The following is a 17022-nucleotide window of genomic DNA, read 5'->3' on the forward strand; positions in this document are numbered from 1 at the left end:
ATATGCCCTCAAATTATTGCGGAATGCGAGAAAAGATGATATCGATTTGTTTTCAATTAGCAAGTGATTGTGCATTTTTTTACATTTTAAAATATTGAGCCCTAAACTAATTCTGAACGTGGAGTAGGTAGATAAAGGTTGTGCTTCGTGTTCCTGAGTGGATAGCCGTGCAACAACTTTCTGAAATTGGAGAAGTGTGCTTACGAATTGGGCAAACGGATTCAAAGCTGAAGAGTTTTCAATATTTTGAAGTCAACTCAACGGGAATTTTAGTGGGTTCACAAATCCGAATTTTGGAATAAGTATGGATCAAAAAGGAAAACAATAAAATAGATACAGCATGAACGTGAAAGTCCACTTCTACATTACCATCTTGATTATTTCCCTGGGAACCACCTGGGGGATTATAGTGTATGAGAACGTTTTCATGTCAATAAAAATGGCTAAGGTACCCAATATATGTGCAAGAAATTGGTAATACGAAAGTTCGGAAGCTGATATAAAAGATATTCATGATTTTTTTTTAAAATTAATCAAAATTTCATCCTTTGTCAACTATTAATTTTAAGTAATACATCTCTGTATTTGTTAACTAATATTGAAAACAAAATTTTTATTGTCGAAGCATAAAAAAACGTATTTTCTTCATAACATCGTAGTCGAGTGAAATTAGATTATCGAATTGTACAAAATCTAGACGTGATAATGAAAAACGGAAAGTGGATATAGAATCAGTATAAAAGAATAAATACAAAATAATCTTTATAATATGCAGGGTGGACTAATTTATTGTATAAACATTTTATCTTTACATATATAGCTCAAAATTTTGAAACAAATATTTTCATAAGGTGCTATATGTCAAAATGCTTGATCCATCCATTTCCATATATAATATGTCATGATTTTTTTATTGAGACACGCGTTGTCTCATTGAATACGAAAACACATTCGAATGATGAATTGACTTGACACGAGGGCTCAATATTCTCTATGGGACCGACAATTTATAACTCAATAATATATCAACAACTTGATGTATCGATGAGGATCCATTACAAGGATTCGGATCCCATTGTTTTTTCCTTGTAGGGATACACAAAATCTCTTGTTCAATTGAAAATGGGCGAGAAAATGTATGTCAATTGCAGGGAATATATAATTGAATGGAAATCAACGGAGTTTTGATTGTTTTTTAGTCCATTCATACAATCTAGTGCAAAATTTTTGTCGTTTCTAATTATTTTCAGAAAATTAAATCAAATAATTTATTTAAATTCTTCGATAACTTTCTATTTCGGTCTGTTTACTTCGATTATTTATTATAATCTAATTAAACTGCGCTATAATTCCATTTCTTACCAATAAATGTGGCTATAAATCAAAATTGCGCGGTTCAAGTTTGTGAGAGATCTCACGTAGTGAAGTTTGTTGTACCACAAAAAAATTGGAAAGGCAAGTTTATTGGTTTTATGTAAATAAATAAAAAATTATTACCACATATTAGTTTCATAATCTATTTTGTACTAAATTTACTTTTATCTTCTAGTTTTGTTGTTAGTATAACCTCAAAATCGTCAAAATTATTCTACTTTGTCAGTGCTTTCCTTGTATGGTCATCTTATCTTGAAGGTATGGTTTATATTGGAGTCTGGCTTTAAGAGTGTTGGATGTACAGCAGCCTTTGTCAATAGACCACCTCGAAATCTTGGAGATCCTCTGTTCCTTGCACGAACAACAAAAGTTGAGCAAGAAATTTCCTGGATTGTTTCAGACCTACGATCTTGCTACAGGTTTCTGGTTTCTTCTTTTTTATCTTTCTACTGACTATGACTTGTTGCCTTTTTAGGAAACACATGATTATTGTCCTATGTAAAAGGTTCTTTCTCGTTGCGTCGGTAGGAGACATCTAGCTCATTGCAGTGCAATCTGGTATAGCTGAGTACTTATCCAGACGATATCCAGGGCTGTTCCCCAATTCTAGTCTTTGTTTTTGACCACCGAATGAAAACTGCATAGCTTACTATGGGTCCAGTTCATCCTTTTGGATTTTAGGCTTCATATTTTTCTGATTGTTCAGCAGCAATTCGATGAAACAATTTGTGCTTGCTTGCAGGCCTTGTTTACTGATCGAACTTCGCCCCAAGATAATCAATTTAGAAAAATAGATAAGATTCTGGTTTTGAACGATATCATTTCTGAAGAATTTTTGGGCAAATTGATCATCTGAAGACTTAAAATGGTGAATTGGTTAAATTTTACAGTTGTTGCTTCATCCACTATATTAAATTGAATTGATACAGTGACTATTTAGGGTTGTTACAAACCAAGATACTTTGCTTGGTTCTCATCTTGCCAGAGTCAGTTACTATCAATTATACATCATAATTTTCATATTGCAAAAAATTGATGATAAATAATTTTTTTCCTGTTAGTATATGATAAATTAGGAGCTCATAACATAATGTACTTTATAATTGCCAAACGAAAGTTATATGAACTGAAAAGTTCAACCACCCTCGTAACTTATTGGAAATGGATAGAATTTTGAAAATATGCAAATGTGTTAATCCCTCGGAAATTTTCTGGGATCTGGATAAAAATATTAAGCTCATGCCAATGAAAATCTCATTTAAATTATCAGTATAACATCAGGATTGCATGTTATGTTGAATTGGAATTCATTTGAATCCACTTTTACTGTGTAATCCACCATATTACCAATATCTATCGAATTATCATGGAAATATAAACTTCAATTTGAAAATAATTGAAAAAGTATATAACTAACATAAGTTCACTGTACCTAAAAAAATACTCATCGTTCGCTCTGATTACAACAGCTTTCCGAACGGAAAGTTTGAATAGATAATTTGGTGCAGTGGAAAATATTTTACAGTTTATGTTTTGGAGAATCGATTGAATTACAATGAAGGTGGAGATTTTATTCAAAGAAAACTGCATAATAATAAATAATAAATTAGTGGAAGAATGTGATAAATGTCTGGTAGCTCTTTTACTAATTCTCTTTATCATACCAAACAAACAAAAACAGTAGTTATCAGTCGAGAAGATCAAACTAGTTAGTTCCATAGGCATTCTGATCAAAGCTAAGATATAGAAAAGAATCAAGCCGAGATATGTGATTCACGCACATGTTTTTTACAGCCGCCATGTCTAGAGAAAGATTTGAGCATTAGTTGGTTTTTCATGATACGAAAAAAGACGCGACAAAAGAGAAGAAAAAATGACAAATTAACAGCAATTAGAAGAATTTGGGATATCTTATTTTCAACCATACAAAACTGTTACAATTGATGAGCAGCTAGTTTATTTTAGGGGTAGCAAGAGCTTTACAAGATTGTGGCGTTTCAAAGTTTGATCTTCCCCAAGGTTGCAGGTGCAGCATGTGTTGGAAAACAAGCAAGGTGTTACGAGTGTCCACGTAACTGTCACAAGAAATTCAACACCAGATGCAGCATTTGAAAAAAGTTTGTGTGTGTAATTCATCAAAAAAAAACTCTATAAGAATACGCAATCATTGCTTAGACTTTCGAATATTATGTTTAATGTAAGGTGTTCATTTTTTAACTGGCCTTTCATATCATATCCTTTTATACATTTCTTCCGGGGTCTTTGAGGGATCCAGCATCGGCATCTACGTTCACTTTATAAGCACCGTAATACAAAATTTAAAAAAGTTATAGTGACTTTTCACAAAATTCTAACGTTTTAACTTATTTTCAGAATCAACCTACGTCTCTTCACGATGCAGTCCGCAGCGGTGACATCGAAGCAGTTCGCGAATTTCTAAAAAACAAATGTGACGTCAATCAAACAGACAGCAGCGGAAACACACCTCTATTGTTAGCTGTATGCATAAAGCAGGAGGAAATTTACGACTCGATTGTTACCGCTTTAATTGAAAATGGGGCAGACGTCAATGCTTATAACAAGGGTAATAGCATATTTTACAAAGCAGTTAATCAAAAATTCAAACATTTGATGGAGTTTTTCAAAGTTTCAGGAGTATCCCTTATTCTGAGCTTCTTAAGTTCATTCAATTATTCACGAAAGATTCATAACATTTAGATAACAAGTTGTGGTATACTGAATGAACTGTTCACACTACCAGAGAGGCTTCAGAGACTGAAGGTAACCTAAAACCTCGACCCCTGTCTTATACTGAATTTTCCCACCAATAAACCATCTCCCTCGAAAAATAATTACAGTGGGAAAACCACCTAAATAGCAACAAATTAATTTCCTGAACGCAACCATAATATTTGTTATTTTACATTTGACAACCAACTAATATGTCGATCCATCCTCTATGTCGATTGATACCTCAAACAAAGAGCGCCTCTTCCAATCTTTGTGAATGACGTTTTCCGTGACATTTCGAGTTTTGGGCTCTTTTTTTTTGAACTTTTGTTATATTGACACCTACTTGCTAAGTGCGCGAGAACATTTCTCACTTTGATGAATTACAATTTACGATGCCGAGGAGAAGACGATGCCCTGACTTAGGTCATCGCGGTCAATGAAATGTATGAAGAGCTAACTGCAATGATAACCTGAGAGACATCAAGAAAATAGTCGTATGGCTAGTCGGAATTGCGTTCTTTAGTGAGTGACAATAAAAAAGTCGCAGTGGACACCACGACCGAATTTATCACATTATCCACAAATTTCTGTCACATCACAGTCTCAAAAAAATAGCTTATTCAGCTCGTTTTTCCAGATATAGGTCAACACTTGCCACCATTCAGAATTTTCTTGCGGGACATTTGGTTTCCTTCAAATCAGTCGACATCGTTATGAACAAGGATAACTCCCACGGAATTTTTAAATTCACTGGAATTACCTGAATCACTACCTCACGATTTGCAGTTAAAATAAGGATCAGTTGTCATCATGCAGCGTGACATCAATCAACCTCGACTATGTAATGGAACAAGACTGGCTGTGGAAAAAATGATGGATAACATCATTGGTGCAAAGATCATAAGGGAAAAATACAAAGGAGAGATCTCACGTATACCGATGAGATTTACCATTCGATTTTAAACGTTGACAATTTCTGGTACGTCGGACCATTGCGATGACCATGAATAAATCGCAAGGCCAGTCGTTGGAAGTTTGCGGAATCTATTTGGAGTTTCCTTATTTATTCACACTCCACAAAACAAACAAAAATTATCTGAAAGTTTTAAATTGATTAATAGACTTTATCGTAACTGTATGTTTCTATTAATATCAAATTGAAGCCTTATAAACATTCATATTCATTCGCACTATACAGGATGTCAATTCAAATACATAAAAGCTTGTAGATAGAAAAATTGGAAAAGCCAAGTATGAATTATATTTAAAGTGGATTTTGAAAGGGATTTTCACAAGTTAAAAAATTATTGTCCACACTTTAATAAGTTACATCAACAAAGCGGCAAAGGGAATAAATAAATACATTGTAAAACATACATACAAATTGTGATATCAAGCCTTGAGACATCAAAGTGTATATTTGTATATGAAAAATATATGCTTACATCAACACAGAATAGTAACGTGCTTTCATTCATTTATTATGAATGATCTCATTTTCATTTCTCTACAGAAGAAGCGATAAATTTATATAAGTGTGGATGAATCTCTTAGAACAGGCAAAGTGCGGCTCTCATGTTGTTCTTAGACTCCCTATGTGTAGCTTTGACAAGAATATAAACAGAAACCACAATAATATTTTGATTTAAAAAAAATTGCTAAGAAAAATAATCCATTTTTATTAATTAAAACTCTTGTAAACTTGTGTAATGTAAAATTCTTAATTATCGCCAATTGAAAAAATTTTTAATTGAAATAAAGACGTAATATGTTTTAAGTATTTCTCCTTGAAAAAGGCATTCACTTTCCAGAACTAACAGACGCGAACCCAAAACCTTTCTTTAATGTGAGACGTTACGTCTCATCAAAATTAGCTCAATCATAAACTACAAGGGACAGGAAACTCAATTTGTTGATGCTAGAAAAAGTAACAACATGCGAAAGAAAATTATCCATATTTATTCTCACATCCACATTGTTTCTCAACAAGTTCCAGGAATTTAAAATATCAGAGCAGCCTTAGAATTTGTAGAAAATCATTTTAATGAATGGTATTCCCAACTCTTATAATCAGCTGAAAAAGCTTCGCGTTTGATGTTATTCACCTTGAACTTGCAAGAGCATTCTAATATTCTGCCTTGTAGCATCACAATGGAAGCTTATTTTATCGATCATTTCGTTCCTTGTTTACCAAATTTGCATATACCAAACTTTTAAATGAGTCAAAAGCATCAAAGAAATCAATTTCATCACAACCTTTCAACTTGAATATACCAAACTTGGTACACTGTATGAAACTGTTGAGGACAATGGGAAATAATCAGTAGAAAGCGATCAAACCATTTTAAGGGTTGAGTAAGAGTCACATAACCTTAGAATTTGGAGTGCAGCAAGCACAAGGATAAAACTTGGTGCAGAGGTGAATTGCCTGTAATCGTTATATTTTGGCTTATACGACTTTAATCTGTTTCGGTTGTTATATGAAGCACCCCGTATAATATTAGTCGAATGACTCCTATTTTCTTGAACCAGAGGTACCACAATACGATGGTAATACCATGGAGGTTCATTCTGTGTCTCTGATTGTTAATTTCTAAAGAATAGATACACACTTTTGAGGTAGATACTTAATAACATCAGCTCTAAATGGGAAGAGAATGAACGTTTTTATTGAAAATCAAATTTATTATTCTACATCTAGGTAATGTCAATCTTAAAGAGGAACATTTATAACTAATCATTTTCCTATTCAAAACATGTATTTGTTTAGATTTGTATCTATAAATGTCTTATATTTGCTAAGCTGCTTTCTTCTAAGTCTTTATTTATCACAAATTTTGTATTCGTTCTTTGCCAATTCCTAGTATTTTCTTTTTGTTTAGGTTCCTCAATTCTATACAATAATCTTTCGTGAACTATAGGTATTGTATAGATAATAATAGTTACCGCAACTGCAGGCCATAATAATGAAATTAATATTTGTATAAATTTTGTGAAAGCTAGCCAAGCTACGAAAAAGCACAAAACGGCAATCGAGATAATCGTCACTTCTTCGCGTTGGAATAATATTGATAAACATCTTATCAACATTTCTGGGGGTACCATTTTCTCATTGTCTCGAAATTTAAATGTAAACAGACTGAGATTTTGTCATAGGAGAAATAAAAATGATGGCTTATGTCACAATGACATATCGTAGTATCGATTTTCATGACCGTCATAGCATCATAATGTGCAAAATAGAGACAAGAAGATATAATAGAAGGATACAAATGTTTTTAGCTAGCTAAAATTTATAATTTAAGATAGTATAAAGCGAATTCAAAGTCAACTTCTGCTCAACTCTGAATCATTGGAAGCCGAGATCCAAATGTGTAAGCAATACTCCCAAGATGGGGGGATGAATCTAGACCTTGTTGAGGATTAGAAGCTATTGCGGAGAACATAACTGTTTGGTCACTTTTTTGTGAAGCCAATTTGGGGTGATTATGATATGTCTATACAGGACTATATCCTGCAGTGATAGCCTTTTTTGTAAAAACAGCAACCTGGTTCTTTGTCGCATCAAACTCTAGTATATGGTTCCAACAAGATGCTGCACGGGGTTTTATTATCCGGAAGTTTCTCGGTAATTAATTGAAAGAAGGACGTAGCTCAATGGAGTAGCCAACTAGGTAAAGAAATTTCAAAACTTAAGTCAACGTTAATCGACAACTCAATTCAGACTTACTGGAAGGAATTAATTCAATGACTCGTATAACTCCGAAGATGATCTTGTATTACTTCTACCATCGTCTTGGCCTATGTCAGATATTGAAAGGAATACATATAGTATTTGGCGTGAGAAATAATTTTGGTTTAATAGACTTTTTAGTTGAGTTATTTCGATTTTTGTTAATTTTATTATGTGATTTTAATAATGCAGGTGATCAAACTTAATTGAATAATTTCATAAAACTTAGCTCCCATTGAAAAAAGCGCGCAATTAAATAAATAATTAAACGTGTTTCTCATTTTCAATATTGATTGCTGATCTTTTTGATGAAGAGTTCGATAAAGTGTTGAGCAAACAAAAAAATCTCTTGTTTTAATTTCTGCAAATGCACGTAAGACCCGGATAGCTGCAAAAAAGTTCCTATAAAAGAAAAAGGAGATAACATAATTACCAAAATTTTTCCGGAGTTTGATGAAAATACACCAGAAGGTTTGTAAAAAAAATTACTGTGTACTCTGAAATTGGGGTGGGGTAGGAATAAAAAAGTCTTTTTGCTTAGTTGACTATTATAAAAAAGCGTTCGAAAATTACGGCGAGAATACCGGGTGTACTAAGTATGGTCTTTTGTTTACAAAAACAGGGTGAGTTTTTAAAATTATAACCCTCACATAAATAACATATAATAATTTCATGATGATACTTTATAAAGTAGAAAGTCTGTGAAAAAAAAATAATATCGTATATCACATTTGAATTTAGTTTTTACCAGTAATTCAGAATTTAATCATCTCAATCACTGTTTTAAACAGTGCAGTAAATTATGCATGAAAATTGATAGCAGATAGTTAAGGAAAATAAATAATTTCTGAGGTGGAAGAAACCAAAGACAAATAAAACAATCCGTCAGCTGATCGCATATACCCAGCGGTCTACCAAGATAGGAATGATCATATGATTACGACCGGATTAACTGGATCAGTTCCGGAAAACAATGACCGTGATCCGGGTTAGTTTCCGAGCATTAAGATCCTCATCGAGTTAAGCCTCATCATAGTTTCCTTAACGTAGTATTAAAACGATTATTAGAAAACCAGGTTTCATTCAATTTTTGATCCAATTTGACTGGATTATCAGTCAATATTGAATTCAGTCGATTCCAATTTTTGCTCTTTTTATTTGCTTATATAAATTTATAATCTGCTTCTGCTATAAATTTAGAATTATGAACGATATCAATAAATATTGTATTTGAAAGAATCTCGAAAAAAAAAATTACCCCAATTGTTATGTTTCTATACACTAAACACTGAAGAAATTAATTCATATATCTTTTCTAGGTACATTTATTTTTGATGAAAAATTTTTAGGATGATGATTGTTTCACAAGAAAAAAATAGTAGATATGTTTATAATTATCAGATTAACAGGCTGGACCCAAATAATTATTGTTGTGTCAGAGCTAATTTCAAAATCTACAGCTTTTTTCAAAGATTTTTAATGAATTTTTGGTTCAGTTGACTATCTGCTTCAAGATTAGTTTCTTAAGAAACGTAAACTGTCAAATTTCTACACCTTTAGAAATTTTTGTTCAATATTGGACTATAATATTTACTGAGGGTGTGTGCAAATATTTAGAAAAATGTCTATAAATATCAAAATATGTATATTTCGGTTACCTTGTGATGAATAATCGTTTTGGAGTGAACCTTAAAAAATGTCAGTGATAATTCAGAAATACATTATATTCAAAAATAAAATTCAACATCAGAATAATTCACTACTGAATCTGATTCTGGTTTTCCTTGGTACTAACAATACAGCAAAGTTAAATGAATGTTTCTTTGCATTAATGTGAAGTATACTATGATATATTATAATTAAAGAAGAGATTGCATGAAATTCACAAACTTTTGATGCTGAAAAACCTTCTTTTTGTATGTTAATTAATACCTTAGCTTTTGCAGCAGAAAATAAATGTCGAGAACTTCCGAACGTAATTCCAAAGTTTCTACCATAGCTGCCATTTGATAACTGAAACTTACTCAAATATTTTATCGCGGTACACAACAGAATGCAGAATAGGCAACTCAAAATAGTTATAAATGTACCATAACCATATTTACTATGAACTTGACGGAATATAATTTCCTCCCAACTATATCAAATCGTTTAGTTTATCTATAAAACCCACCCCTTATAGGAATGGAATAGCTATTCAAATATCAAGGTATGAAAAAACGATTTAGCGACTGTTTTCTTCCTTGATAGTCCAGAATTTTTGTGTCAGATTGTGACAGATTTATCATTGAATGCTAGAAATGTTATCGGATGAAAATATTACTTTTCTAATTGAGATCTACCACTTATATAAATATTTTTACTCGATTTAATGATCAGTTTTCATTTTTGTATGACTCGAATTAACAGTTTTTCTCTCCCTTCTATCCAAATTTGGACATAAAATAACCCCACTGACAATAATTGGTAAATTCTTCGTGCCACAAAATTGTATAGCAGATACTAGTGGGGCGATGTTAATATTTGAACCGATATTCCAGAACTGTGAAATTTCCACAGAAATTATACATTCAGTATACGACAAGATTATGAGAAATATTTGAAACATCCTGATGGATGAAGATGAATGACTATTCTCGGAGGAGACTGTAATCCTTGGAATTCGGATTGAAATAAATTCCTAAACAAATTATTAATGATTCCAAAGACGATGTTGAAAAAACTAATACCATGATAAATATTTACGAATAGGATGAGACCCGAAGTATTATGTGAAATAACCTTAAGTAAACTTAACGTGCTAACAAAAATAATTCATATATTTCGAGACTTTCGAAAACTGAGTGTAGTATATCACATACATACAAAATTCGTAGGATTATATCCAGAAGTTAAAGAATTGTCAACAATTTTTAGACAAAAGCTGTAAAAATCAAAGTAGTTTCCATTAAATATGCCTTCAAATTTTTGCAAAACGCAATATTTTATAGACTTGATTTTAATTGGCAAATGATTGTGCATTTTTTTCGCATTGTACAGTATTGAGCCCCCAATTAATACTGATCGTGGATTAGGAACTTTTCTAGAATACGATAAACGTCCATTCTATTATAAAAACAGATACAAATATCAATAAGAAAGAAAGAGTCAATAGTCCTGGAACTATTTCCTACAGATTATTGTGTGGTTTATCCCTACAACTAAAAGAGTAACGTTTGTTGGTTAAGTGCTGGAAAGTGCTTGAGGAGATTCTTTAAACATCGAAAAGAAGAAAAAGAACGGATATTACAAATTATTTAAATATTTTAAATAAGGACAAGGTCATAATGTGTGTTGCCTTTATAAATCTGAAAATAATTCAATTCGTTTTGAATCTTGCAAAGAGATTGGATATGATAATTACAGATTTCCTCAATTTGATGATCTTAAACCGTCTATTGATTCGTTTTGTGATTCAATTAATATTGATATAAACTCTGTTGATCTCAAATATTGAATAAAATTATGCGGCCTGCTGGCTGACCCATTTTTTACAACTCCAGGAGTAACTGGAATAGAAATATTCAATCCAGAAATATCCAAATTTGAGAGATTTTTGACTTCAATTTGTTTCAATGGAAGTGGATATATTTGCGAGCGTGTTTGATCCAATTTGAAATATATAAAGTAAAAATATAGGAAGTCTGAAAGATTCCACTCATGAAGATATAACTGGACTTACCATAACAAATATTGATATGGACATAGAAGAGTTAAGCCCCAACAAAAGCTGATAAGCCACTCCATATGGGGTGTGGATCTAAGGAAAAATGATAAAAAGATTTATTTCGAATAAAAACTGCAAAAGCTGATGTTTTTGTGTGTATTATACAAGTTTGAAGTAGTCGAAAAGCTGCAAGGAAACCAAATTGCACACATTGTGAAAAAATAAGACTACCCGTCGACATTGTTCGAAAGAAGCCGAAGAAATGAAATTACTAACAAAGGAAACGATAAAAGAATAATAATACTGAAAGATAATGATGATTTTCACAAAGTATACGATGAGACAATAAGCATTGACAGACGATCGGGCCTTAAGCCGTGGTCGACTATAACAAAGACAAATCTTCTAAAGATCTGTCTGATCAAATGGCAACACTTCTTTGAGAAGGACGTTGATGGGGCATAGGAAAATTGTTATTGCGCTGTTATTTGGTACAGAAATGGTGAATGCCCATATTCTTTATAAAAGAATATCAAAAAATAATATAGCAATTACTGATTCTCAAATTAGTGCAGCAAAGAAGTTACTGACGAAAGAAACTATGAATGTTGGTGATCAAGAGACGCCAAAACCAAAAAACCCATTGCCTAGTGAAGAATGAAGATCCAAGTCACAAGGTAAGAAGAGATGTGAGTGTTTCAAGAGCCCAGGACGGTTCTACCAAACTGTTAACCACATTTAAATATGGTCCCTTGGGCTGCGGAGAAGATTCGAAATAAAATACATCCATAGGACCGCTCTGGGCAGTTGGGAAAGTGCTATGGACCGCACCGTCACTCAACTTGTTAATACATTACGAATTTTTTTTTTGTTAGTATAAATGAATTGTTTTAATTTAAATGAACTGACTTTCCATTTATTAACCTTCTTGGCCCTCGGGCTAAGTTGAACAAATGTATTGTTCGTCTAGCAACATCGAGACGAATTTTATTAAGTTCTCATATGTTCCCGGTATTTAATATTTAATATTACAATTGGTTGGTTTCGGCGTTATTATGTTGAGATTTATTCGAGTTCCAATGTCGGAAAGCGGAATATTGCGTACTGAATTATGTAATGCAAGGAAAATTTATGTCTCCAACCATTAAGGGCAGGTCAGATTTTGGCATACGACTCTATATTTTTGGGAAATGATTCTCAATCAGAAAAATGTTAACAATGCGGAAACAAATGTATTGAAAACGAAGTTTTAATAGAAAAAGTTGAATAGTAGAAACTAGTCGGGAATAGTTATTAATTGTGGATGTGGGTGACATCAAAATAAACAAATATCAATATATACAAGAAAAAAATGAAGTAATCGGAATCGGAGTTCAAATAAGAAACAAAACTATGAGAGAATGGAAATTCAGTATATAGTACGATCCACGAGATCGAGACGACGAGTTAACCGAATGATGAAAAACCCACTTCAAGAGACCTCCTGGCCAACCTCCTAAGAGATAATACGAACATCTACCTCTCAATAGGCTGAATAGTAGAAGAAAAAATACTAGACAAGAAGAAGACAAAGGTCAAAACACCATACAAGAAATGAACATAAATGCCATTAAATTGTATACGGATGGATCAAAAACAGCAGACGGAACTGTAATAGGAGTGTACGGGCCTAGAACCAAACACTCTGTAGTTGCTCAAAGTAGGACAAAATCGAGACCAAAAAGTCAGTTACAAATATACAGGTTACAATCGTGTTAAATTTACTCACGATGACATTTTTGACAAACATAAACATATTGGAATCGAATAGTATATAGTATAGTATATCATTTGCTATAAATTCTTCCCGTTGCATGTTTCCATTCACAAATATTGAAATAATTAGATTGTGAGATTTTCCCTAGGTTATATATTCTGAAATAACGTTTTACATAACAGAGTTAATTCGCAAATCCCGCATATTCTGTGGCTCGTAATAAATTATTTTTGTTTACCGAGTTCTCTTATAGGTCCCTCAAGAATCTTTTAGGTGCTGGTGGTCCCTGATGGATACTGAAAATGGAAGGTAGTTGCTTTATTACGCTTTTCTATCCATTCTATTTGAACACCTTTCTGTCGTCGTGGGATTTTCCAACGGAATTAAATATTGCGAATCTAGCTCAGGCTAGTACTTTCAAAAATAAAAGATATTGTTAATATAAATCCATTAAGAAATTCAAAATTTCCTCTGGATGGGGATTCAACAACAACAGTTTTAACAAATGGATTTATTTTATGAGTTTTAACTCATTCCGAGCCTCTATTTTCTCAATGAAAACTCATGAAATACCTCAAAACAATACTGCAATCATTTTGTAAAAGTTCACAGAACATTCCTTGAAAATTATCTTAAGGATTTTAACAAATGTGATTCGTGGGCTATCGGTGCATTGTCTTGGTGAAACAGTGGTTTTTTCCTCAACATTTATAGCAGTTTTTTCTTGATTTTTGCATTCAAACAATCCAACATATCCTAAAATACCGAAGCCATAACCTTCTCAACTGACTGTTGTGCCTTTGGACACTTCTGCCGTAGTTCATCGGCAGCATCAAATGATGATTGTTTTGATTTATGAGTGAAGCTATGAATCTATGTTTCATCCAATGTTGAATATCGACGCAAAAAATCTGATTTATTAGTTGTAGAAAAACTTGAAGAGCAGATCTCAGCCCCCGGCGAGACGCCGAGAATCAAACACAATTTGTGGAACATCTTTTACCTGATAATAAAAAATTAAAAACAAAATAGATCCACCTACCGCGTTGTGTGAGTTATTCTTCAGGATACATATTTATTTGTAGCTATCCACCCCATCATCTATACATAATGAAGACGTTTTCCTGTTATTTTCATGTAATAGAGATTTAAACATCCAGTACCAGCTATACATGAGCTGCAGGATGCACTTCCATCTAAGGAGAAGCTCCTGGAAACTGTCCTGTCCGGTTGTAATGTAATTCTAGAATTAGGTGAAGGCGCGTCGCACGTTTGACATACTCGTAATTCCTTGGATGTTTGTTTTTTATATAAGTTTTTGTCATAGCATTGTTTCTTCTGAACTAATTTCTAGGAAGGTCTGTGTATTTATTTATTTAGTTCTTTTATTTCCTACAACTTTTGATAATTTCGTTTGTATCTATAAACAAGTTCATTTAGCACAGTAACTTAGTTTATAATAAATAGTCATATGACTCGAAATAAAAAAGTAAATGAAGAATTCAAATACATAATTTCAGTGTTAGAGAGAAGTTAATAATTATAAGTTAGTTAAGTGTAGTGTGAAATCGTGAGGAGGTCTTCCTGCACTTCCTTTCTATTTCAGTGTTAGTATTATTATAGGAACAGAGTTTCTTAGGTAGTTAACCACTCTAGAAGTAACCCCTAAGGGAATACATTATTTTATTTCATTTAAAGAATGGTCCCGTAGTGTACATTGTATACTGAATAGCATAGTGGAGGCTATGTATTGACATAAGGGTTGAGATGAATTTAGATTTCTCATTTTAAAAAAATTCTTCTTCATTATTCATTTTTGATATCTAAGATTTTTTGTACTTGTCATAAATTATCATTCAACAGCTATGCAAATTGATCGAATAATTTTATGATAAAAAACAAGAATAATATTTAATATTTGAATAATATTTTCCCCCTGCTAAGAATATTCATAATTGAATTTTTAAATGAAATGAAATTTTATTAAGGACTGTTGTGTTTTAATTTTTTTTGCATCTATGAGTGGGTGCGTTTCTTAATGTTTTCATATCAGAAAAAAATCTCCGGTAATTTGAGAGATTTTGTGCTTTTTCATTTTTAGATTAAAATTGTGTGGAAAGCAATTGGATGATGAAAAAATGAACCGTGAAATTGTTGATGAAATTCTAGAAAAATCTCAATATGATGATATTAATTGCTTTTAAAAATCATTCAAAATAATGGTGAAGTTGTTTTTTTCATACTTGAAGAAGCAAAATAATTGTAAAGAATTCTTGTCTCCTGCAATTGAAATTGATGAACTTATAAATTAAGAGATTTTTCATTAAAAAGTTTCTTTGCAGCATCTACAAATTTTTGCACGTTAAAAAATTTCATTCCAAAGAACTTCCATGGAAGGTGACCAGTTGTATGGAATGATTCTCGTTGCATTCCAATTATGAGTAGAAACAGAAATAAAATATCCATTGTCTACACGATGTTTTCATTATTTTTGAAGTATGAAGGAAGTCGTTTCTCCTGTTCAAATGAATAACTCGATTTGGACTCACCTTTTCAATTTAATTAACTGAAAGTTTTATTACGTGCACGAGCAAAACGAGTCTAAAAAAATTTGGAAAGAAAGCGCAAAAAGTCATTGGTTACTAGGCTAGTGGTGTAAAATATCCATTTAATATTGGATTACGAGTTTACGAGGGAGATTTAATATTAAAGTACCATTATGAGAAATAACGTCTATTCAATTTCCGGAATATTTCCAGAAAAATATTTCATTTAAAATCCAAAGGGTCTTAGTATTAGATCCAACGGGTTTCCGCCGTTTTAGAATAAGCTTTACACCTGGTAACAAAAACAATTTGAAGCACAAAAAAGTTTTATTGCCTCCTATTCACATTAAGCTTGGCTTGATGGAGCAATTTATCAATATTAAACAAAAACGACCTCTGTATTTGGGCTATTTTCTCGATGGAAGGATAAGAGGCTTCACTCATAGTAATGACGCAAAATAATATAAATGATACCCTTGTTTCATAATAGAAGAATAGAAAATGAATTTCAAATCCAATGTTAAGGAGATAGTTTATAGTGGAGGGATATTCAATTACAAGTTATATTAAATATTGTACATTGATATTGCTACGATTGAATAAACTCGTTTAATTTGGCTGTTCTTCAATATTTTTAATGCTAATACAAATCTCGTAACAAGGTCTAGTGTCAGTAAGTTGGTAGACATAACATAAGATCGACATCTAACAACTTATGAACCAACTTAATTTTATATATCAAATTCTCTGGACATTTGTCTAGTACTCAAACGTCTTCTAAGAAGACATCTAAAAATTTGTTTTCAGTTGATTTTTCTGCGTCCTGATTTGGATAAATCTTTTACTGAACCAGTTTCGTTTAACTTTCTTACTTATTCACTGACAGTGGATCTTGTTATGAGATTTCAGTTAGGATATAAATTATTAACGATATTACACTTTTCTTTTTGACTTTTACGCTTATCAACATATCCTAACATCATTAAAATATCGTTCTTTTTCAGATAAACGATTCATTGTGACTTTTAATAAGCTTTAACTATAATTCGATTGATTAAAGATTGAAGAAATTAATCTTTCTAATAGTCAGTACTTATAGCGGTTAACAAACAACAAGGATTATTAGGAAATTAGGAAAACGGTCTTATTATTTCTGTCACTCAATAAAAGCACG

General features: G+C 32.1%; 2 protein-coding genes across 3 annotated transcripts in view; one reads left to right on the top strand and one right to left on the bottom strand.

Annotated features, from left to right (window-relative positions):
* LOC130453097 (dopamine D2-like receptor) overlaps nucleotides 1-17022 on the bottom strand; it is a 144733-nt gene that overhangs the window by 45712 nt on the left and 81999 nt on the right. The window lies entirely within an intron of this gene.
* LOC130453409 (transient receptor potential channel pyrexia-like) overlaps nucleotides 1-17022 on the top strand; it is a 48429-nt gene that overhangs the window by 612 nt on the left and 30795 nt on the right. For both annotated transcript variants that reach the window (XM_056793137.1, XM_056793136.1), the window contains exon 2: nucleotides 3748-3958. In XM_056793137.1, the coding sequence (XP_056649115.1) occupies nucleotides 3748-3958 (211 nt within the window). The remainder of the gene's footprint in view (nucleotides 1-3747; nucleotides 3959-17022) is intronic.

This window comes from Diorhabda sublineata, chromosome 2, assembly GCF_026230105.1.
Source record: "Diorhabda sublineata isolate icDioSubl1.1 chromosome 2, icDioSubl1.1, whole genome shotgun sequence".
Classification (NCBI taxonomy): Eukaryota; Metazoa; Arthropoda; class Insecta; order Coleoptera; family Chrysomelidae; genus Diorhabda; species Diorhabda sublineata.